Here is a 25,136-nt window from a genome sequence, read left to right as displayed (position 1 = left end):
AACAGGGAAATAAGCAGACAGGCTACTTTGGGGTAGTAGAATAATCTCACTCCTCTATCAACTCCAAACAGAACTTTTGTTTAGGAAACCTGATATGAAGTGTCATAAAATATCAGCACGTAAAAGTGATTTGTTCAGATTATCAAAAACTTCTCTACTTAAAGAAAGAAAAAAGATGAGAAACATCCATTCTGCTGGGGTTCTTCTCAAAGTTCAACACAATTCCAGTTGTGATATGATATAACCTGTTGGACTTTGGTGCACTTGTATCAGCTAACAGAAGCAACTTAATAACACAGCAAATGGCTGAAGCCTGTCAACGCTTCAAGAAGCTCCTAGCAACCCAAATATATCTACATTTCCTTTGAAAATATTTAGCAATAAATATAATTAGAGTAAGAACAATGGCAACATGCAAGAACTACTTAATACAGTCAAGTAACAAGCTGTTACATTTAAAATTACCTTTTATTTTTCACAAGTTTTTCCAACACATTGTGCATTTTGGCACGGTAGACTTTGAGATAGTTTGCTTCAAGTTTCTTTAAATTACAAACAGTAGATACAGTAGGATTATTTTAAACGGATTTCTTTAAAACAAATGGCAAGTTAAGATCCTTCGGTTCAAAAGAGGTTTCCGCAATTTCATTTTCCTGATAGAAAATTCAAGTAATTTTAAATAATAGAAAATTGTCTTTACAAAATATCCCACTATTAGAATTTATCAGCACTGTGAAAATAAACATCAAATTTCCAGCATCAATTGGGTGCAATTACACATTTAGAAAAATAACTCATTTCAAAGGAAGGTCACTTGGTGAAGAAAAACAAATTTCCAAGAGGATGAGTTCTTAAAACAAATGATGAAAACATTTTTTCTTAACTAAATTATTTGTTGCTCCTTCTTTGCAATTTTTTTTTCTCCTCTAAGGATGAAAATGAATTAAGAAGACGTTACCAAACTGCTTTCCCTTCAGTATATACCAGCTGATGGAATTATTGCTTAACTCCCAATGACTGTATATGACATTCACTCCATACTGTTCTTATGCTGTGTTTTTTAATCGATTGGTACCAAATACATATACCACACAACTTCAGGTGTGTCACTTACAGAATGGAAACCACAATAATTTTTTCAGGTAATTTTGCATCTAGGATGTTTTTTTTCCCAACAAAGAAAGAATTAATTGTAAAATATTTTTCCATTTTCTCTCCTCACCTATTCTTCAAGACAGCAGAATGGAAAAATAAGCAGGACACGTTTATTTTGTAACTCAAGGCTCAGAGCACATATTGAGAAACCTTCAACAATTTAAAAACGGTTTGTTTTTTCATTCTTTTAGCCCAAAGTAACCTTGCTGTCTGAGAACAGTAACTTTGTGTATCACCATCTTCCAGAAGAAAACTATAAATAAATGTTTATGTAAGGAACCAAACACTGATGTTGAAGAGGGCAAAACAATAAAATTAAGGGTCAATAAATGATACTGCAATGTATCTTGTGCCATTCAAGATAGGAAGTCCTTCATGTAAATGAGTAAGTCTTCCTGGGTGCATAAAACTCCATCCTTTCCTTGGTGATTCAATGGAGCAGTTGTACCTAAGAAATTTACATCCACCTCCCTGTAGCAAAAATAAAATCAAAAAGAATCCCATCACTGCACTCATTTACCTGTGTTTTTATATGACTAGGTTCTTTATACTTATACACAGTTATTAATAATAGACTTTTTAAGATTCGTCCTTTTTAATCAAAAAGCAAAGAAAAAAGAAAACACCACAGCAATACTGTTAAAATAACATCGCCTTCAGAACAATAAGTAACAAGCAACAAAAAAAAAGTTTCCTTTTGATTTTCTTTAACGTCCCCTGGATATCAACTCTTTCAACCAGCATCTCTGAGGAACAGTTCATCAATAACAGTATGGTAGGCAATACAAGAATGGAGCAAATCAACATCCACCTTCACCCAAGACAGTACTTAAATAAATTTTAAATAAATTATTCCAACTGTCAGTTTCAAACTGAAGCAGTGTTTTCTAAAGGAAGAAATCTGGGAAACATACTTAAAAAAAGGATGCTGTGAAGAGAAGCTTATTCAACCTGGTAATATTTTAAATATTTGAAACAATTGCTTTCTACTGCAAAAAGACAAAGCACTTCAAAAATGTTAAAAATGAACATCTCTGAAGTTTTTCTTAAACCTCTTCTCAGCACCATCTGAAGCCATTTTGACTAATTCAACCTGACTGCATCAGCAGGTATGGATCCTGCAACTGAGAAAGTTTAGTACTCCAAAACACCACTCAATCTTATATCTCAATTTGTGTTGCACATATTTTCCCTTTCAACACTGTATTTAAGCATGTCAGTTTGGGTTCTTGTTTGGAAACAATATTACACACTTAAAAGGATGATGTTTTTTAGCTCAATAAATAACTTGCCAACTTACTTGAAAATCCTCTCCTACTTTGTTGAGTGCAATGTTGATTGTGAATGTAGAGGAGTCGTGATGAGGTCTGAGCGATCGTTGTCTGTCAGGGCTATATTTTACAACAAAATTCAATAAAGCATATCCCTGAAACAAAATATACAATCAGACTTCAACATGTGAACTTCATTGTCACACAAAGGGCTATGAGTTTTCTTTGCTCATTCAAAACTCAGTTAAGAACACAACACACATCTGTAATACTGCTACATCACTTGTTAACTCATCAAACACAGCATACAGTTCAATAAAATACTTAGAATTATTTATTCTATTCAGAGATTATCTGCAACTTTTAAACACGTACCTTGGTATAATAACCAGCAAACACTTTTAACGTTACTGGTGCAATGAACTCTCTTATGAAGTGCAGCCATTCGTTATCCAGTCCAATTTGCTTCATATGGATATCATCAGTTGGGACATTTTCATAGCCACCAGAAATACGGCTGTCCTAACGAAAACACCATAAATAGCTTTGAAATATGAGCATGGAATGCTTCTGGCACTTCTACAAATATGTAGAATCTGCAGAATCACAAAACTGCAGAGTAATGCTTTAGTGGGCGTATCTGAGCTTGATGCACAATAATCTCACAGCCAACTGCCATGATATAAATTGCTGAGATATCAGTGGGCAGGAACTGGGCAGTTCTTAGAAGGTAAGTCAATATTTGGACATACTGCCTGTAAATAAGGATTTCACTAGGATACCATTTTTAATTATTGAGATGTAGATGCAACAGAAGTTAGATGAGAGTACAGGCATCAACTCGTCATGATAACAAACATGTTAAAATACTTTTATCTTAAAAGTATGCTAAAAAAAAAGTTTCTCTGGGGGCTCCAACCTGCAGTAAAACCCTGACTGTAATTCATCTCCTTCCAAATATTTGTGAAAACGACAAACGTTCCTGTTCTCAAAACTTTGGTTTAAGCAGTAGTTAATACTTCAACCTTGGTGCAAGTACTAACACAGTACTTCATAATGTCTGTGGATGTGTGCTTTGAGGGACAAGTCTGATAAATCAAGACCTTAAGGAAGTCAGAAGAATTATCAAAGACCAGCCACTGCTGGATAACTTGGATAACTACTACAGCAGCTGTTGCTGATAGTGTCTGAATTTTCTAGTTCAATGTTAACCGAGGATGTCTCTAAATCTACTGAACATCAAACTGCATGGCAGACAAAATTCAGTATTTTACTCCACACAGCAGATGTCTTAGGTTATTAGCATTTCTTGGACACTTTGTTTATTGCAGCATGCTGTGGCTTGTTATAAATGTACTGTCTTAGTAAGGATGTGTTTATAAAGGCTGACACTTACTTGGTGTTTTCCACCAGACCATTGTCCAAAATGTTCCATTTCTTCTACCAATTCATCACAAGCTGTGTCAGAAAATATGGGAAACCAAAAAACATCTGGACATGGCTATGGAAAGATGAAATGAAATCTACATTAATCTCTTTTAGTGAAGTTGTTAGAACAGTTATTCTCAATTGCTAAACATCTCACTTTTTCACTTTTGTGTCACTTAAAAAGAAAATAAAAAAAATCAGCAATTCTTTTCTGTGTCATAATTTGGACACATTTAAATAATTAAATTTTTACTTGGTCCACAAGTGTACTCTGACAGAATGAAGCAGAAACTAAGAGCTACCTTGTAAGTCATAATCCAGCATTATCAGCTCTGCCAGTATACCCAAATATTCCGTGCATTGTGTGATGACTCCAGTCATTCACACAAGACTCATTAAGAAAAATACTTCCAAAATTAGTATGCTTTTAAATACAAAAGCAATTTATCCTGGCTTCTTAATTAAACAAAATTCATTAAATGACTGTGGATAATTGACATAGAAGTAAGTGTCTAAGACTGGTGCAAGTGCTATTCACAGACAAGTTATGTGAAAGCAGCCAGCCAGACAGAAAAAGACTTAAATATCCGGCAAAAGCCTTCACAGCCACAGACCTTGCAGAATTCAAAGCAGAAAAACAACCCTGCAAGAAAAGCATATTTAAGAGCTTGCCTTACATTTGCTTTGCAACAGTCTTAACAAAAATTTAAATTTTCTGCTAGTTGTACTTGCTTTTTCTAATGAATTAATTACAATTTTACTTTGAAGAAAGCAATTACTTGGACAATTCCATTACTCTGAGCAATATAGCAATTATTTTTTGGACTTCTCTCATCTCAGTTTTTTCTCTAGTGACAAATTCACTAGAGGTCCAAAACTTTAAACTGCTCAGCCACAAACCAAAATAGCAATAGCATGGAAACAATTGCTGTATGAAAATTTATTACGTCAGTCTCACAAATAAGACTCCTACTACTTGCCTCTTTCAAAGAGAATCTATACCTACCTGCTCTACTATATTATCAGTGAAGATCTTTGAATAGTTGGGATTTATGTAGGTTTCCTTCCAGTCCTGAAAAGAATGATTTTAAAATATTCAGAATTCATTCAAATGAAAGAAGAAAATCATTTTTATTCTGTTCAGGTGCCCTACTGAAAGCACAAGAAACAATTAAACTATTTCTTATTATCATAGAAGAACTGGATCTCATCGTACCTAAACTGTGAAAACTGTTGCATCAGGGCCATTTCTCATTACTGTTGTAATTGGTAATTGATTAATTGATATTAAATGGGTGGTGCAGAACACCATTTATTGCACTAGATGTATGCTGCGCGCTGTTTAAATATTTTCCATGTAAAGTCTTTAAGTCCAAAATAGCTAATGATATAAGGTTGTTCTTCGGTTGTTTTTTAATAACTTTCTAATCAGTAGTAAGGAACATACCACAGGATTCTCAAATATCTGCCAGAGGTCATTGTTGTAGTGGGAGGTGTTATAATTGGCTGTGGAGATAAGTCTTCCAAATTCATGTCTGTTCGTAATGTACATGAAAACACCCTACACCAAACAGAGAAAACATCATTAGCAAAACTGTCCATCACAGCAAAATCAATGTTCTGTAAGTCTCTATGCCTGCAATTCTTCAATAAAATATATCACATCCATACAAAAATATTATACAAGTATTGTTCATTGAGTGTCTTAACTCTTCAAATGGTTCACAGCAGTCACAAACTAGAGTTCATGATTTCTTGTTTATAAGCATTGATTGAATATACTCATTAAGCAAGTTAAACCAAAGCATATATTCTTCATAATGCAAAAACAAAGAAAAGAGAAAACAGAAGTGAAGCAATTGCTTGTTTTCCAGAAAACCTAAGCAGACACACTGGCAGTATCTATTCTCAAACTGATGAACAAAAGTATAGTTTCTGCTTAAACACTGAAAAAACAAGCTAACAGAAAAAGTAAGAGAAAGCAGAACAAGAAACATATTTCAGAGTATTCACTACATGATTCTTCAGGTGCCTGAAATAAAAAAAGTTTTGGCGAATACAGAATATGAGAATTTTCAGATCAGGGTGCAAAATAAGTGAGCACTTTGAAGTATGTTCCCCTTAGCAAATACTGGAAAATTATATGCAGGATGTAAAGTGTGGTAAGACAGTTTCATTATCAAACTATTAAGCTACTAACAAGACTCATTTGATTAGAACTGACGGCAGGAAATAGGGTGGTTTTGTAATTTGTTGGTGTTTTTTTTACTTTTTTTTTCTTAAGAACTTGAACATTTATTTTATTCACCACTTTTCAGATTCAAATGTTATTTCAGAAGCATTTGCAATCAAGATTTGTGGCAATAAGGCATCTTCCCTTGGATATTTTCTTATTTTTAATCTATCTTTTGTCTGAAAGAGAGTCAAGTTTGTTAGAATGATAATGATTGTTAAAGACGTGCCTTGTTTTGGGCACCAATCAAATCATAAAGTAGCTGCAGCAGGGAGAATAAGGAGGGTCTGGCTCAGGAAAAACAGTCTAAATGACACCAATTGCACAAAAGCTCTATGTTTACCAAGGGGCCCTGGCTGACCTGCTTGCCATTTGAGCTTTACTAGGGCTGCTGAATCAATTTTATCCGCTGGAACACAGCTTTAGAACACCTTAACCTTAGCAATGAGAATCCTCCCCGGGGAAATAAGCAGCCTATGTCACTTGGAGCTGGTTGTAAAGAAACTGTTCCTGGTGCTAATTTGAACCCGACAAGACTGAAGAGAAAGATGGAGTGACATTTTGCGAGGAGTAAGGACAGAGGAGAAGGATCTTCCTGTGGTAAAATAACACTGTATGTAATAAGAACTAACGATTTAAAACAAAAAATAAAGCAACACCTTTGGGGGTCTGAGCATATGGAATGTTTCCGAAGAAGGGGAGTCTTTTTCCCTTTGTAAAGTCTAAAATGAAGGAGAATCATCACATCAGTTTTCTGATACATAGTTTCTCTGTTTGTCCAAGATCTACTAGATTTCCACAGTTACAATAGGGAAATAGCAGCCTCTGACAAAAGCTGATACGCCTTTACAGACAACATGCATCTCCAAGCAAAGCTCACAATGTACATGTCAAAGCTGTTTCCACCAGCCCCTTCTTATCTGCTGCAATACAAAAACAAGCACGTACCAAACCATCTTACAGCACAGATTGAGAGGGAAAAAAAAAAAAGAAAAAAAAAAGGAGAAAGCTGTTTTCTGATGAGCCACAGTCAGATTAGTTGAACGAGCGGATGGGAAGCACAGGTTTGCAATAACTGACGCTGAGAAGGCTTGAATACAAGAGAATTGGATGGGAACATTCTGAGGAATCAGTACAAACAAAAGAAATCATGCCTTGTTATGAGGGAATAAATAAAAAATTAATACTTGCCAACTTTTCTTGTTCAATTCAGCAAAATTATTTTTCAATGTTATAGTGTCTGGAAATAGGTCTGGTTTAGCTCTTATTTGTTTCTGTGCTGAAACTAGTGTAAATATCAGTAGAAATGTGGGTTTACATATTCATATTTTTACAGTACAAGTAAACTTTCTCTCATTACTTACAGCTCAAAGTAACAAATTTCTGGTACAGTTTTAATCTAACCTGGAAGAATTAAGGAGTAACTTCTGTACTCCAAGAAGATTCCTACCATTTCATAAATCACTCAGGTTTTTTATACCAACACTGTCCATTATTATTTTAAAGCTTATACATTACATTGCAGAATGCTCCATTTTAATCTGCTAGAAGTTTTTATTCTGTGAAAGTGTACAAAATAAAGACATTCTACATGCAATGATAAATTGAAAATTGTACATGAGGTTGCTCCAACTAGGAAGGTATTTTAACCTCAACAGGACATTTCAGTTTAAATAAAAATCACTATATAACCAGTGTACCGACATTAGAAAAACTTCCACTCAACAATTTGAACAAATACATTTAAAAGGTTTCACATCACAAAAATTGGCCAGTACTTTGAATTAGAAGTAAAATATAAAATCTAAGACCAATCAAGCAAAGCAACCAAGTGTAGCAAGACACAAAGTAGTCTGTGTGCATTTAAAAAGCAAGTCGTTATAGATACACCTTACCATTTCCCTGGCATTCCTGCAGAGAGCCATGTCAGGATCCAGCTTATCACGCATGAAGTAGTTCTTCTCTTTCATCTCTGACCGGAGAGTTTGGCCCTTAATCAAGTATATATTAGCCATATAAGGTATATTCCATACTCCTCTGTAACAGAAAAGAAATAATTTAAAGCTGCAAAAACTATTTTGTTCTCCATTCCACTAACTCAGCATCTATGTATTTGCTGACAAGACAAAGCAAGTTTCAAAGCAACAAACTTGAAATGTTCCCAAGACATCTGAAAAACTGCAGCTGGACAGCAAGAAATCAAATCTCAAAAATAGGCATGGGCAGCAATTCAATTTTTACAAAGTATTGTCATAAAAAAACAAAAAAGTCAAATTCCCTAAAGTGAGTTTTTAACTACAAATGTACTTTGTGTTTCCAGATTTAAGGCAAAGTCTTTTATATTATAATATTATTCTACACTGCCAGATGGATAAAATAATTCTAAAACAGATTTTTTAATGAGCTTAAGCATAGCTGTGTTGACCTTCTCACACAAACACCCGCTGACCACCCGCAGGTCATATGTTTATGTGAGTTGGGCCAATATTAACAACAAAGCAGTGCTGCTATAATGCGTGCTTTACACGTCCCCTCCCTCCCAGAGCCAAGCCTCCTGTGCCATGAACACATCCTTCAGTGCTGTTGAGAACAATCCATTCCTTTTCAAGCAGTCTGTCTGTTTCAGATCTTTTTGTTCTTTCAAGGCAATGAAAACATATCATTTATGGGAAAGAAAAGCTTAGGGAAGGACAAATCTAAAAATGCAATGAAAGTGTTTGTCAAGAGAATATATAAATATACCTGAGATAGCATACAAGAAACAAGGCAAGAACAAAGAAATTACAGTCATTCAGTTTTGCACTGATTAAATAATTGCCTCAAAAAGATTTGATGAATACAAGAATCATGTATTTTGACTAAAGTTCCTGGGGTACAGTTTTTCTTTTCTACCTATTTCTCTGCTTTGCCATTTTCTGCACTGTATACTTGCAGAGTAGAATATTCAAACACTCAGATAGGTACTAGTCATCACTATGTCCATTAGTGATAGCTTGTCATGTAAAACATATTGCTTCAATGGAATACTAGAAGTTGAACAGTGCAACTAACTTTAGACTTCTCAGAAAAAACACAAGACTGTATGAAAACGTAAGAAAACGTTCTGAATAACCATACATTAATCCCTTGACTTTAAGAATCAGCTTTAGGTAACTTACACTCTGTTCCCTTGGACAATATCAATGTAATCTTCTGAACGAGCATAGTAGCCATCTGGGCTCAAAGCACCCCAGAAATTGGACCAAAGCTTCCCATGACGAGTTACAAGCGGAGCAATTATCTTTCTGTGAAGTAAGAATATTCAGTAAAAAGATATGAATTGTGATATGAAGATATGTCAAGAAATACCAGCTTTTCTGACTTGCTGAGTGTAGTCCAAACCCCAGTGACTATCAAACCTGGGAGCAGCTATTCTGAATTTCAACTGCAAAAAAAGAAAAACTATTCAAGCTCCTACAGCCCAGAAATAACATCACCGTAACAGAAGCAATGATTCCTATAAAGCAGAAGCAGCTTGTATTTCTGTCAGCCAAGAAATACTCCCCACAGCATGGTAGCATAAAAAGAATCACAATGCCAGAGACAAGGAAAAGAATATTAAAATGAAAATGGTGAAACTGCAGGTACAAAAGTTACTTCAGTCTGAAAATTAGCTACCCAAAATTTAGTGTCAAAACAGGGAAGTCCAAAAGAACACAAAGAATAAAAAAGCTCCTTGTTTCAGGGGGTATCTACTAGCAGGTATATTTTGCAAGGGTTTTGTTGGTGGTGGTAGGTTTTTTTTGTAACTGTGTGTATAACTTTGAAATCACTAGTTACTGAGACCCTAACTCATGTCATAAAACCTATTGAGACTGTACCATTTTTGCCATAGCAACTTTGAAGCATCTAAAATTCTTATGAGAAATTGCTGCTTGACAGGAACAAAACACTTAATGAATTGTTGGGCCATGGCAATCAAATATCACAAGTAAACAAAGAGGATCTAAATCTGCAAGAACAGACAGGATTTTATTTTCTCTGGAAGGGTCCCAAGAGTCCGAAGAATTTCTGTAGAACCAGGAGATACACTACACCTGTTCTGTTCTATCAGTATCTTTAAAGTCTTTGGGTTTGTCAGTACAACATCTGCATCTATGCTGAAGTAGTATTCGCATGCTTCATCCTGGCGACAAAGGTCCCTAAAAAGACAAAAAAAATTGGTTACCTCACATGTTTCCAGAAGAGGTTCACAAATGCCAAATGCACAAATACCATAGCTGTAAATTTCATAAACAGCCCTTTAGTACATATGCTACAACGGTCAAAGAAAGACACCATAATGTAAGATACATGGAGCACACATCTATGCATTTGTCAGGGTACACTTGTTAGGCAACAGCAGAGTAGAATGAATTCAGCCTCCCTACACCAGCAGAATGGTAGATCAAACAGACTTTTGAGAAAGTGGAATGACTCCTCAAGTCATACTAAAGCAGTAGCTTTCTTACATGCAAATGGAATTACTGATTTTGTCTGTTCTCCCCAGTATAATTCACTGAACTTGCATTAATTCCATCATAGCGTTAAGTGTTCCCATTGTTTTACTTTCATGCTGTGAAATGCCTACAAACATAATTTTAGTTCAAGTTCTATTTGATTTGATCATTTCTGATTGGTTTTCTGCAACAGAAAAGAACTCTGTCACTTCAGGGGTAGTGACAAATGGTGGATGTGACAGACTACATACAAGTCAGTGACCGCTGGCATGGCTCCCTGTTTGCATCTCCTTCATTCTCTTCCACTGCCTAACCTAGCAGGTCAGCACTTAGTACATCTCCTCTGTGGTTTATTAAACAAAAGACTTCTTGATAATCAAATACTCTTATGCTTAAAGGATTTTGGATTTATGGCTTTCCAGAAATTATGGTAGAAGGTAGGACTTTTTTACTCCACAAATTTCAGCAATCTCTTCTCTTCAAACTCAGTCACTCAAGATGTAATAATGATTTGAATCAAATTTTTAAAATACTGAAGTGACAGAAGTGGCGTTCTCATTGCTAGGAAAGCCAGTGTTTGGACACAGATACATTGCGTAAATCTTTGCTCAGTGTCTGGCTTTGCCTTAACTAATATTTGCTGAAAGTTTCCTGTCTTATGAATACATGCTTATATGACCACAATTTCTTAATCAGCACTTTCTCACATAATTGTCCCAATTGAAACTGGCAGGTTTTATTCCTGCCATAACACAGCCCAACAATTAAGTCTTCATGGCATTTTCCAATTCCATTCAAAATTTTACAACTACTGAATGCAATTCACCTGTATTTTATATTAGCATAATTACAATTAGTAGTAGTAGCCATTCATATTGCACTTGACATTAGTTGTTAAATTCATTCCAGAAATATCCAGCATCCTTATCCCCATTCCACTAATGAGGAACCTAAATTTGAGAGTGACAGCTCTGCGCTGGTCCAGAGTTTCAGCCACAACACTGACAAACCTTTCCAAAAGCTGCAGTACCATCTGCTGCTACAAATATATGAATAGAATTGATGTTTTTAATTATCAATAATGAGAACAAACAAACAGAAAATATTTGTATTTTCTTGTAAGCAAATAAAACTGAAAAATTGTTCCATTGTTCACATTATTTCAAAGTGTATGGTCCTTCCTTCAGCTTCTGCCCTTTTTTAAATAACCAGAGTTTTATAAAATCCCTTTCAATGTGCTTACTGTTGACAAAACTTCTGCTCTTTACTCACATCTTAATTAAAAAAACAAGCAAATAAACAAACAAAACCCTAAATCAAAAGTTTCAGTCTAAGTAGTTGTACTTGGTAATTCAAAAATCCACTGAGAAGTCATTAAAAGCATTACTATCGTAAATAGTCTGAAAACATAGCTACCGTGCAAATCAGTGTGAAAGCTTTAACTTCAACTTTTATAAACAAGAATATTAAATATATTATAGGTATAAATACAAATATACATATTATTTTTGACAAGGAGGCTATTCAGTAGATTTAGTAAATTTAACAGAACACGAAGCTATTTTGTTGGAAGTCTGAAGCTCAGCAGATTAGCTTACAGTATTTTGCAGTCAGAAAGATGATTAACTTTACTGACAAACACCAGCCCATCCAGAACTCTGACTTCATCTAAGAAGGATCAAAATCACTGTTCTGCACATTATACCTTCCCCTGAGATCTCCTTACTTCTTCATAGGGGGAACGCATCGTCTATCCAATTTCTTTAGCATTAAGTCATTTGTAGCTGTTTAGATACAATTTGAATTAGCAATTTATCATTTTCATATCCCTCTCAGTTTGGTAGTACAACTCCAGACGTGGACTGTGAGTCAACGGGAGAGCATTCAGGCCATCAGAAAGAACTCTTGACAGAAAAGGTGCCTGGGTGACATGGACAGACGTTGCTACCATTTAGGATCTCATTTTGCACTGCTCACTATCCCAGCCACAGCCATTGCTCCTCCCAGCAGAGCTCCTATCACTATCACTACAAACAAATAAATGTAGCCATGGAATAGATAAAGCACTAACCTTTAGTTTTGCATTTCAGGCTTAGGTAACATCACCACAATTACTACAACTGAAAGCTATTGTAATTAGATACGGGTGGGAAAGTTGTATCTCTTTCGCAACACTGGAAGTTCAAAATACTGAGACTGAAACCCAAAACTGCCGAAGAGTTCAAAAGAAGCAGCTCAGCAGAAGAGGAAAATACAAGTCTCCAATACTTGACATTTGAGAGATTTAATCCTCAGTTTTCCTTTAAACCACATCCAAGGTATTTGCCCTACTCACAGGCTATCCCAGCCATCATTTATCAATACCAAATGGGAGCTCTGAGACATTGATGTAATGTCCTCTAATTTTCAAGAATCATATAGGAGAGAAAAAGTACATCTCAAAATCCAACCAGCATTAACCACTAAGGTAGCATTTTGAAGGAATATACATGCAAAGACAAAAAACTCAATTTGCAACTATGCTTTTTTCTTTATATTCTCTTTTATTTTTCTTCTTTCCCTAATCCCCTTCCTTCTGTTTCTGCCTGTTTAAGCTATGCACTTTTTTTGTCTATATTGATGAATCGTAACAACTCTTTGATGGTTTGCAATGTGGAGCATTTTCCAAAATGTATACAACTATCCAAAGCTCAAGAGAGGGCTTTTCCATATTAATAGACATCTGGAAAGTAAATCCCTTGCTATTACTTATTAAATGAACGAGAAAAGCAGGCAGAAGTTTGCTGCATGGATATGGGTGGGGGGAAAAAAAGTTATTCTACTCACATGTATATTAAATGTGAAAGTCTCACTCACTAAGAACCTCATCATGACTTATCACCAGTTTTTACTAAGACAAAATGGGGAAAAATGATGTAAGAAGAAAACTGAGTAGCTACATTATATACTCAAAAGTATTCTCCTGAAAACAAACTGCACCTTCAATGCCCAACTTCTCTTTTGTTAATTTCAACTCCAGGCACTGAATTGCATTAACTGTTAGCTGCATTAAAAAAAAAAATAGTAATAAATGTTAGCTGCATCAGATAAACACGTTTTAGAGTGAAATGTGCAAGTAAGAATACCAAATTCACTCCAAACCTACTAGAAATAAAGTAAAACCAGTTAATTTGGAGAAATAGTGAATACACGTCTGAAGCAAATAAAACAAAATTATCAATTAATGTGTGGAGAGATGCAGGAGAAATAAAAATATATCAGTGTCTGCAAACCAAACCATTAAAAAAGATTTGAAGAATCTCTGTTACAAAGCAACTTCTGTTGTAATATTAGTGAGAAACAAGAGAGGTTGCATTGGAAGCTATCTGAATTGAGGGCTAATAATTTGCTTTACTGGAACTGTCATTGTCATGAACATCTAAATTTTGAGCTAGATTTTCTGAGGAAAAAAGTAATCATTCCAGAGAAGCTGATGACAATCAGAAGGCTGGCCAAGAAGAGCAAGAGTGAAAGGAAGTTGCAGATAACCTGATTTTGTCCTGTCCCAGCCAAAAGGAAAGGAGCAACTGTTGGTGACATCTACATTGTTCACATATAAGATCATACTTAGCTTTCTAAATAAATAATTTTGGGATGATCTCATCTCATACATATTACACTTATTTCTAGTTCAAACAATTTGTGAATGGTGTAGCTAACTGCTTAGAGTTTACTAAAAATAATGTTTTTTTCTTATGTGAATGGCTGCTTCTGCCACTGTGGGCATGGATAATATTTCCTAGAAAGGCTATGGGAGAGGCCAGCCTGGAGCCCAGCCAAATTTCAGTTTCCCAGTGGCTTCGAGCAACAAAACGTTGTACAAACAAAATTCCAAGAACACCAAGACAAGTCCCTTCTCTCAATTGATGCCATGCTATACTCTTAAACTCTGAATATAACAAAAAATGTCAGATATTTTAATATATATTCATGTTTATGCTGAGTATAGTGTAAAAATAGTCATCAGTTATTTCTTCAGTCTGTTCTTGTCTGTGCCTTCATCAGAAGTCAGGGCTGTAGACTACTGAAATAGAGTAGCCCAACAAGGAGACATTTTCCTACAAGTAACCAATAGCTTTTCTATTAAACAGAAGCCATAAAATACTCAATAGTAAATATTATATATCCAGGGCTTGTTCTAGACAAAACCTTTCACTTCTGTACTTTAAGATGTGAGACCGTTAGTATTTAATATGCAAAGTAATATACATTAAAGAAAAAAAAAAAGTGTTAGTGGATGCACCATTATAAAGGATTTAAAAATCAGAAATTACATTCCCATGTTCCGGGCTTCTGCTTGACTCAGATTTTCTTCAGGTCCAACAATTTTTATATTTCTGATAATGTTCTTGGCTTTTTCCCAGAATTTCTTGATGTGCTTTTCATGGTAAACCTCCTGTAATCATGTTAACATTGTTTATAATGAATGAAAGGTACAAATTGCTGTGAAATCATAAACACAGTGTCCAAGAACAAATTGTATTCTATCCTAAGCAAACAGATGGCAAGCAGTATTTGAAGATAATCCAGTACAGCTATCATCAAAAAAATCAAGTGGTTCAGTCCAAAGTTTTAGCAAGAAAAGCCAACACATCAGCAGTATGAATCAAACCTGTACATCCAAACCAGTGATGCAATTCACAAACTGTATATGCAGCATTTTATCACAATACTTGTTTTACAAACATCAAACTCCATCCTCAACCTCACTGGCACAGAGGGATTTTTATGTCACACCAGAAGGGCTTTAGAGAGAGGAGAGTTGCCACTGGTGGTGCCCAGCCAGAGAAGAACAGCTGTGCACCACGTGCCCCAGCTCCAGACCACAACTCCTACTCTATTCTCCCTAAGAAGAGAGCAGCCAGTTGGAAGAAATCATTCGCTGCTACCAAGGTGGCTGGGAATGAAATCACACTCAAGAGTGCTTGCAATAAGGAAATTTAGAATGTCATCAGCCTTGGCTAACAAAGTAGGCAAAACAGCTTGGTGGTATCATTTCTAGAAGCACTGATGGTGGCAGAAGAGGTTGAGATTAGAGTTCAGGGGTACTCGTCTATTATCTTGCTCTAACGTGATAAAACCAAATCTTATTTTTTCAATCAACTAAAAATGCTGCACATCCATCCTCTCAGAAAAGTAGTCCCAGTGGTTGTCTCTTTAATTTCTCATTACCCTACCCCTAATGTAAGGGATCTCAGTAGTATACAATCCTTCCAGACCACTATCCTCATTGTTAGGCTTTGCTATAAACAGATAACTTCACAGTAACTAAAGGTGATGGTTTTTTCCTGCCTATAACTGAAAAGCTGTTCAGTCTTAAATTCATTCTGAACATCTTTCAACTTATGGCTGAAGCAATGAACCCCAGCCTAGTCTACAATTCCTATCTGCAGATCATATTTATGTCTTCAAGAACTCCTTTCCAAAAGGCATTGAGAACTTTAAAACTTAGCTCTGCTTCTGCTCTGCTCTGTTACTCAGGATTGCTGTGCTATGTTAACAGTGATGTCTGCCCAATCAGAAAACCAAAATTCTAATTTTTTCCTGACATTCATCTTGCAACGCTGTTTGTCCATGAGACTTGCACATACATGTCACCTCACTTATGCAAATAGTAATACTGATGCATGTCACTAGTGAAGTATTAGTATTACCAGATCATTAGATAATTAGCAGAAACCATTAAATCTATTTCAGAAAGCAACTAATCTATGCTGCCATTCAAGATCTATCTGTCCACAATGGTCTTTCCCCTGGCACCCAGCAACAGCATCAAAAGAAACATAAATGGGATATCAACAACAAAATGAAAAGCAAATCCAGTGACAAGTATTGTTATTGCACCAATCAGTACTTCTCTCAGAAGCATACAGCTTAAAATTCAATTTCTAAGTAGTTTGTTTCAGTAGATTTCAGCAAGCACTGACTGAACTTCATTTCACTACTGTATTTTTTCCACTTCTGTAAAATAAATTATGAAACATTACCTCCTCCTATGCAGTTAAGAAATATGTATACAGAAAATCTACATACTTTTCACCTGCATTTTTATTCATACCATGACTTCTATGAAATGAAGCTTTTCAGAATAGTAACATACTTACATTATTATGAATGAAGACACTGAGAGCCTCCTTAGGGTAATCCAGAGTCAACAGTCTGTCTAAAAATTTAGGTAGGAAAGGAGTGGGTTGTTCAATGAAAACACCAATTTTTACCCTGGGATATTCCTAAAAAAAAATAATGATATTTTGACACAACCAGTAACTTGACTTGCCTTGTTTCTAAGACTAGTTTTATTAAAAAGCAACTAATGTCATGCTGTAATAAACTTGACTGCACAGTTTTGAAATGGTCTAAGCCAACTAGCTCTGATGTGCTGCTACGCATGTTTTTGTGAATTATCTGATAAAGCAAAGATAATGGATCCAGTATCACTGGAAAACTTTTTGAATTCCAGTAACAGAAACTGAGAAATCGAAGTCCAAAACTAATGTAAAAAGATTTGTAATTTTCTCTCTATTAAATATGTTTTAACAGCAAAAAGTACAGAACTAAATGCAAGAAATGCATAGCAAAAATTGTAGTGTTTTGTTTTGTTTTTGAATAATTTGTATATACATGAGAGATTTACAGGAAAGTATGGGGAACTATTTTTTTAAAAGTAATTAAATGATAAAGAATTATCAAAATATTTCAGTCATTAAGACAAAGACTGCAAAAGCCTTGCACATCCTTTTATATGCACTATACCCCATAGCTATCATAAATGAGTTCTGCATTACTTCCCTGCTTATTGATTTTATTAAGAGCTGCCATAAACTCTAACCAGAGCATCTCCCCTTACACCTAAGGAAGCCACCATCTCATATCAATTCACACCTTTTAAAATTCCTGTTTTGCATGTGTTTGATGCAGAGATCATGGCTGCTAAAATAAACTAGACAGAACTCGTGTGTTCCTAAAATACATTATTGCATTATTTGAGACAAAGAAATTCAACATTCAAAGGTCTTTAAACCTACACAAATGCAGTGACTCAACAGAGCTTCTTTCCCCTTCCAAAGTAGACAATCCATACAAATATCTAAGCCTGCCAGAGGCTCTGAGAGAAACCTTATATGCCTATAGAAGACTGCAAGTTAGTTTTCCTTGAGCAAGCCCATACTTGCTTGAAAAGCATCTGGATAAACAATCAGCGCATGTTGAGTTTCCACAGTATCACCGTCTGCACTGGAAGTCCAGAAACAAATTGGCAAGTGTGCTAGGAAACATTACAACACCAAGTGTTTACCCAGAATGCCTCTTATTTATGACTTCATCTGCAAACCCAGCAGACAGTCACACAGACAGCCCAACAGCTTCAGAACAGCTGATGAAGGTATGCGCACCCACACGTCCTGAAAGCAGCAGCCGCAGCATTTCGTGGAGACTACCCTGTTGTGACTGGAGCTGGACTGATACTGATATCACTGATCACAAGTGATGAGGAAAGCAGCCTGTGCCACTGGGTTTACTGAATGAATGTGCTAACCATAACAGTGCTGCTATCACAATTTATTCTGCATATTTTTCTAATTCAAAGCCATTTCACTATGTTTTCCTGAGGAAAGAGAAGCAGGTTACATTTGGATCTGCAAAGACTATAGGGACAAACACGAATTACTAATAATCCTCCAAAATACAGGAGCATGAACTGATTGGCTCCAATGTCTACACTAAAAGTCGAGTGTAACAAAAGCAGGTTTAAAGGACTAGAGTTTGACATTCCTGCAAATTGCACTGCCATTGTATCTCCATAAAGCAGAATTAATTGATCTAGAGCATCGTTCCCCATACTTATAAGGAGGTGTGACTGCACTATCTGAATCTATGTCTGAATGAACAAGTTTAATCCCCAGTATGTGAATTTATCAAGTCTGAACTTTGCTTCTTCCCAGTTATGCCCTGGGAAAAACACTTCAGGAGCACCCAGGCTGCTCTAGGTGATATTGCATTTTCTCTAACAGATTTTCATTCTTTTACTAAAAGACATACGTTCCACATTTTAAAGCTTATTTTTTCACTAGCAGTAAGAAAGTGTGTGATAATTTTCGAAGAAACACGGGGCAGCACTCTGAAGCCATACTGCAGAAGAGTCCAGGAGCTGCCAATGCAACACAAGGAGCAGTGAAGTCATCCTTGCTGCTCACATGCAAAATTTTCTACACTAGTAAAAAGCCTCAGGATTTAAGCATTAGCCAAAGGAACATTAAATTTGTTGTTCAGTTTAATTTAGGCTATTAGAACTGTATTACTACTCAAACTGTCCCCAGGGAGCACCTTGGATGCTACTGCTCAACCAGCAGGGCCCAAGGTGATGCTTCTATCCCCTCCACCTTGCATAAACCACCCTGCCCTTCACGGTGGGAAGTCCTCAGAAAATAACATTACTAAACTCATGTGATGGGCTGAAAACCAAGTGTCTGGCCACTGCATCTTCCTCTGATGTCAAATCAAGGTCTGCATGTCAGACTCAGCCCAAGATGTTTGAACAGCAGCAGCTAAGTTCATCAAGACAAGAACATATGTCGGAATTCATCTGAAGGAACTCAAAGCTCATAACAACTTGGCATCAAGAAAACTGATCTTGACTTTCTTGTGAAAAGAGCAACAATGAAAAAGTCTTCAGGAGATATGAGCGCACCAGTACATAAAATCAAATAAAGCAACCCCAGTGCCAGTTAGATGGGGCTCTCAGCAGCCTGATCTAGTGGGTGGCAAACCTGCCCACAGCAGGAAGCTTAAAACTGGATGATCTTTAAGGTCCCTTCCAACCCCAAACAGTCTGTGATTATATGATTGCTTTTTATTCTAAAGATTTCTTGTTAAGTAGCAACCAGCCAGGCCAGAACAGAAAGCGCATTCAGAAAATGAAATACTGCTTGTACTAAGAAATGCCAGAGGTAAACACTTCCACAGAGGCCAAGGAAAAGTCTCACTATTTCTGCTGGCAGAGTGAGTGAGGTATGATGTCCAAAGAATGAGCTACAGTAAGGAAGATCCATTCCAAGTAGATGTACTTAAACTATACAAAAAGCTATCCAGTCAATCATTGCAAGGTACTCTCCATTAATGGCTTTAAGTTTAAACTACCCCTTAGGCAACACCCTCAGACAAAACTTAACTTTTTTCCTCAGGTAAACTTCAACATATAGCTGAGAGTGCAAAAACTTTCAGCAGAACATCAGAAGAACGTTCTACTTTCAAATTAAAGATGTATGTGTAAATACATATGTATATCAAAAGGATGTGAAAGTGATTACAATTCCTGCTATAACTTCTTAAATCTATATCCCATTCTACAAGCTTCTTATTGTCCAGAAATTGTCACACTACTTTCAGTGCCAAACAAACCATCACTTCTTTTGTGCTATCCTAAACCCTCATGACCCTCTAAACTCTGTCCTCATTCATGTCTTCTCTACAGACAAGAAATGAAATACAGTGAACAGAGGATCTGAGGGCTTTTGGGGAAGGGGTTAGTTTCAGTAATATTGGGGAAACCTATATTAAAATGCATGCATGAAATTATTTCCACAAGTATTGGCATTTTCAGTAAATTAAACTTCCTTCCTTATAGTTTCATATATGAGACAAAATATCCTCAGGTGCCTATTAAACATAAGAGTGCATACCAAAGCCTTTTTGAATCAGAAATCACTACATACCTATCAAATGCTTTCACAATGGTTTTGCTCTTGTTTCACAAGTTTTCTTACCGTTACTGTTGACAGATCCAGCATGTCTAAATCACAAATAGTGCATCCAGTTTCCCGTGTCCAAGCATTGGGGATATAGTTTCCCAAGTAATTCAAGTAAATCTGGTAACAAATGAACAATTCAGGTTAATGAGATGTGCATACAGCTGGTGATTTTTACTCTTTACAGAATTCAGGCTTAGGCAAATGACTGTATTTCTATCTTAAAAAGAAAGTAACATAAAAATACCTATTTCTTTCTTATTATTTACAAGCCAGAGGTGATATCCTTTTAATTTCTATGTTCAAAAAAAAAACTGTAAGCAGACAAACTACCAACTAAATGCATGCAAGACTTACAAGAAACAAACTACAGATCCAGCTCTCAAAAGCTGCTGTGCATGTTTTCATGCCAAAAGATGATTCTAGTTAATTCTCCTAAATCTTAAAATCAACACTTTAAACAAAATGCAGAGACCAACCACATGAAAAGCACTTAGAAATTGTAAAAGACATATTTTCATGATGCATAACGGCATACTATGCCATGACTGAAAACACATTCTACTGGCTGGCTTCTAAAGCAGCATCTACCTTCTTAGCACTTTCAGAATTGGCGCTGAACAAAATGTGTACAGGATGGACTGCCTGGGCTGCCCTGTCCTCCTGGAAGTTCTTTACTATGAGAGTGGTGAGGTGCTGGAACAGGCTGCCCAGAGAGGTTATGGATGCCCCATCCCTGGAGGTGTTCAAGGCCAGGCTGGAAGGGGCCCTGGACAGCCTGGTCTAGTATTAAACGGGGAGGTTGGTGGCCCTGCCTGTGGCAGGGGGGTTGAAGATTCATGATCCTTGGAGGTCCCTTCCAACCTGGGCCATTCTGTGATTCTGTAAGACTCTTTAGCACAGTCTGTGGCAAAAGAATAAGGGGAAATGGCTTCAAGATCAGGGAGGGTAAATTTGGGTAGGATGTAAGGAAAAAGTCGATTATAGTGAGGGTGGTGAGGCACTGGAACAGTTTGCCTAGAGATGTGATTGATTTCCCCTCCCTCGAGACTTTCAAAGCAAGGCTGGATCAGACCCTGGGCAACCTGATCAGCTGTGGTATCCCTGTTCATTGCAGAGGAGTTGGACCTAATGGCCTTCTGAGGTCCCTTTCTACTCCAAGGATTCTACAGTTCTATGATTCTTCACTAGCTTTAAAAATTGTTTTCTGGTAATGAACAAATTAACATCAAGTTATTCACTTCTAATATCTCTTGCTATCATGAATTTGGGAGTGGAGTGAGTTGTTTCAGCAGTGCTATCAAGTTACTGTGACAACAAAATAATGATGTAGAAAGCTGCTAGAACGGCTTGTTTACCCATGCAATTTTTATTAATATTAATTAGAAGTTAGTAGTGGTCATAACTATTTCAGACTATTCCATTGTTTTTGCCTGAGCTAAAATTGCTGTCTTTGCACAAAACCATGAGAAAAATGCCACTCACTTTAGTTGGACCATTTCCGAGAACAGTAATCGGTAATGTTTCATACACAGAATTCCTTGCTCTTACTCTCCCTTCTTCAAAATTCAAATGAACTTCATCTGCAAATTAACAAGGATCATGCCAAAACAGGTTTATAAAAAGATAAAATTTCAGAGTTCTCTGAGTTCTTGCTGGTACTGTACATCCTACTGTTGTTATCATTGTCAAAGATATTTATATGGAAGCTTTTTTTGGTTTTTAAACAGACCCTCAATTCTAAATGCTTTATACCAAGAATTGCATGTTACATTAAACTTCAGAGTTTGCCAACAGCAGCCTTTAAAATTTGAACAGAATCTGCTTAAAAACTTACTCTTGAACAAAGGAATTTATAAATAAATCAGTTACTTTAGATATTATCTGAATTCAAAGTTGTTACATAATTGCAGGTTAAAGGTAAGGAAGGAAGCTTGCAGAAATGTAGCTTCCAATTTTAATTCAAGACAATTAAAGAAAGGAAATTAGTCATTATTTCACAAACTATTACACATAACAACCAAAATGCAATTTTAATTACAGGAGTGAAGATGGTAATTAAGTTTGTAAAAGGCTGATAGAAATTTGGTTCCTAATTTCAGAAATATTGATAACTCCATTTACTTAAAATTATTTTTGCTATTTTAAAATCAAACTTCAGCCTGTGGCTGAACTGGAAATCTGGTTTACCCACCCAAATATTTCATCACAACAGAAGAGCGTATGTTTAAGGAACTGTATCAATGGCTTTGCAATTACAGTTTTAATAACATGGTTAATGAAACACAACATACAAAGCATATGCTTACCAACAGCTCCATTTAAAGTCTGGAAAATAGAACATTTGTGGTCCAAAGTAATGTTCAGGCTTTCCTGAAATAAAAGTAGCAAAGATATTGAGGTATTCTAAAAAGCCAAAGCTTTTGCTGAAGTCCTATAAGAAGCAACAGCAAATTAAACAGGCCAAGCTACCTGACACTCAATTCTCAAATGGAATTCTTAGTTTTACACTGTTAAGTTTTTCCTAGATTCCTGACTTGTGCAGTTGTATAGCAATTAGTTTTACATATGCAAAAGCCTCATCTAAATTTGTAGAATAAAGACCATAACTCTTCAAAGAAACTGCAATTTAGGAGGGTAGGCTAAAGAAAATCTATATCTTACCTTAGAAATATTGACAGCTCTCAGAACACCAACAAAGCACACTAGCAGTTCTTAAATCAAAATCACTGCATTTCACTGTTTCAAAATAACAGCGTGCCAAATCTGAGTATCACGTCAGAACAGAAAATACCTTCGCTCGAAACATATTCCTAGTACTAAATTATTAAACTCACCTACACTCACATTTAGTGTACCATGTTCAAAAGTTTTTAACACATTGAGCAAAAGACATATCCTTTAAAATAGATTCAAAAGCTGTTATTTAGATATGAGTACTTTGTTTCGAATCATCCAAGATTTCCTTGCATATTCTACAGTTCTGAGCACTACTGTACAGAGGATCAGTACTTAAGAAGCGTATAGAATCCTATAGAATCTCCACATCTCTGTATGTAGCCAGTAACTTTATAGGCAGTACTGTGTAGTGGTGCACTCTGCAGAGGTACACACTTTTTGTCTAGAAGACAATCAGTTCAGACAGCTAAATACATTACTTGTGAGTTTGGTGCAGAGTCAGCTCAAGCGTCTCTACGCACTGTCCTTTCAATTGCATATCTAGCATCTGACTTAACTTTCATAAAGACAATTCAAACATTTCTGTACTTGTATCTAAATATGCCCTACATCACAGGCATAACTCGACAGAACTTAAAAGAACATACATACATTTCAAAGACTTTAGACCTGCCTTCTGCACCCAAGTGACCAAAGTCAATCTCGCAATTCTAAAATATCAGCTTCTAGAAGTCTTCTTGCATCAAAACATTGTTTACTCTTTTTAACCCACTTTTTCTAGTACCCAGCCCATGCCTCTGATCTACTATGTTTTAAGGCTCCTAATCAGCACAGAGCTTTGTTAAGCTAGGGCTTGGAGAAGTCTCCCCCCACAATTCATGATGCAGACTTACTGAACATATCTGCATAAAAAACTGAGGAGTCGGATGCAGCTCCAGGCAGGACCTGAAATGGCAGCAACCCAAAATCTAAAAACTCTGGATCAGCAAGTAGTTCAGTGAAATCCTGGAAAAATGCCACATTCTCTGGCTGTCAAACTGCAGACTACATGGGACCCTCATTGAGATGAATGGGCCTAATCATATACCTCAGAGCTATTATTTCTAACAACGAAGCACAGCCTGCCTAGATCTGCAGGCAGCCTGAAACTGTATTTCAAGTCATGACCCTTCCAAAGACTGTTCATCACTCTGACAGTAGGAACCTCCAGAGAACAAACACCACTGTCAATATGGCATTCAGGAAAGAAGGAGACAGCATTCCTTTTATTTTTATCTCCTGATGTTTTATGAGGAGCAGCATGTTATTTCAAGCAGAAAGAGATGAGAAAGCCAGCCACTACCTACCCTCGCCAATGGGTCAACATAGATTTTGGTGTAAAACAGCTGGTCATCGTCATTATCCTGCAGATCCCATTGCTGCACAATACGATTTATATACGGAGCATAACCAATAAATCCTGCAATATTAAGCACACAAGTTATTTCCATAAAAAGCACTTCTCTGCCAATGCTGTCCCTCAGTCAAGGACTTCATTCAAAGTGTTTGGTGCCAATGTATGAAATTCATACAGTTTGGCTTAAAAATCTAGTTTTCTGTGATATGCATTAGTTCTGTTCTAAAGAGTTTGCAATTACAGGTTATTTTTATTGTAACACTATTTTAAGGTAAAAAATAGCAAAGAGACATGTTCAAGATGGAAACAGATATGCTTCAGATGGTCCAGCAAACTCCAAAGCATGAGACCAGGCTACCACTGTTCCCAAGAAAGAAGCCCACTGTAGAAAAAAAAGCTCAATTTTCACCAGTCACTGAATCACAGATGGTTGAGATTGGAAGGGAGCACTGAAGATAATCTAGTCCAACCTCCCTGATCAAGCAGGGTCCCTGTGAGTACATTACCCAGGGTTGTGTCCAGACAGCTTTTGAATATCTGAAGGAATCACTTCCTACTGGCAGAGAAGCCCGAAACTGATCCTGCCAGAACTACAAGTGGAATTCAATTTGAACCTGAAATGCATTACACTTAAGCCAAATCAAACCAAAACAAAAAAAACCCAGACAGATTACAAAAAAAAAAAAAGAAAGAAAAAAAGGGGATGATAGCCTG

General features: G+C 36.3%; 1 protein-coding gene across 1 annotated transcript in view; it reads right to left on the bottom strand.

The window, feature by feature from the left end:
• Positions 1 to 453: 453 nt before the first annotated feature.
• PLOD2 (procollagen-lysine,2-oxoglutarate 5-dioxygenase 2) overlaps positions 454 to 25,136 on the bottom strand; it is a 47,115-nt gene continuing 22,432 nt past the window's right edge. Inside the window, exons 5-19 of the mRNA XM_042820853.1 lie at positions 24,373 to 24,485; positions 22,657 to 22,720; positions 21,833 to 21,930; positions 20,366 to 20,467; positions 16,709 to 16,834; positions 14,879 to 15,000; positions 10,164 to 10,268; positions 9,246 to 9,371; positions 7,983 to 8,124; positions 5,302 to 5,415; positions 4,861 to 4,926; positions 3,823 to 3,927; positions 2,802 to 2,948; positions 2,456 to 2,581; positions 454 to 1,626 (exon numbers count right to left, since the gene is read on the bottom strand). Coding sequence (XP_042676787.1) covers positions 1,471 to 1,626; positions 2,456 to 2,581; positions 2,802 to 2,948; positions 3,823 to 3,927; positions 4,861 to 4,926; positions 5,302 to 5,415; positions 7,983 to 8,124; positions 9,246 to 9,371; positions 10,164 to 10,268; positions 14,879 to 15,000; positions 16,709 to 16,834; positions 20,366 to 20,467; positions 21,833 to 21,930; positions 22,657 to 22,720; positions 24,373 to 24,485 — 1,712 coding nt within the window. The 3' untranslated portion in view covers positions 454 to 1,470. The remainder of the gene's footprint in view (positions 1,627 to 2,455; positions 2,582 to 2,801; positions 2,949 to 3,822; positions 3,928 to 4,860; positions 4,927 to 5,301; positions 5,416 to 7,982; positions 8,125 to 9,245; positions 9,372 to 10,163; positions 10,269 to 14,878; positions 15,001 to 16,708; positions 16,835 to 20,365; positions 20,468 to 21,832; positions 21,931 to 22,656; positions 22,721 to 24,372; positions 24,486 to 25,136) is intronic.

The sequence above is a fragment of the Centrocercus urophasianus genome, unplaced genomic scaffold, assembly GCF_019232065.1.
Source record: "Centrocercus urophasianus isolate 14NV4802_14NV808 unplaced genomic scaffold, USGS_Curo_1.0 seq_19, whole genome shotgun sequence".
Classification (NCBI taxonomy): domain Eukaryota; kingdom Metazoa; phylum Chordata; class Aves; order Galliformes; family Phasianidae; genus Centrocercus; species Centrocercus urophasianus.
The sequence above is the reverse complement of the archived record's forward strand: the minus strand, read 5'-3'. Positions and strand labels throughout refer to the sequence as shown.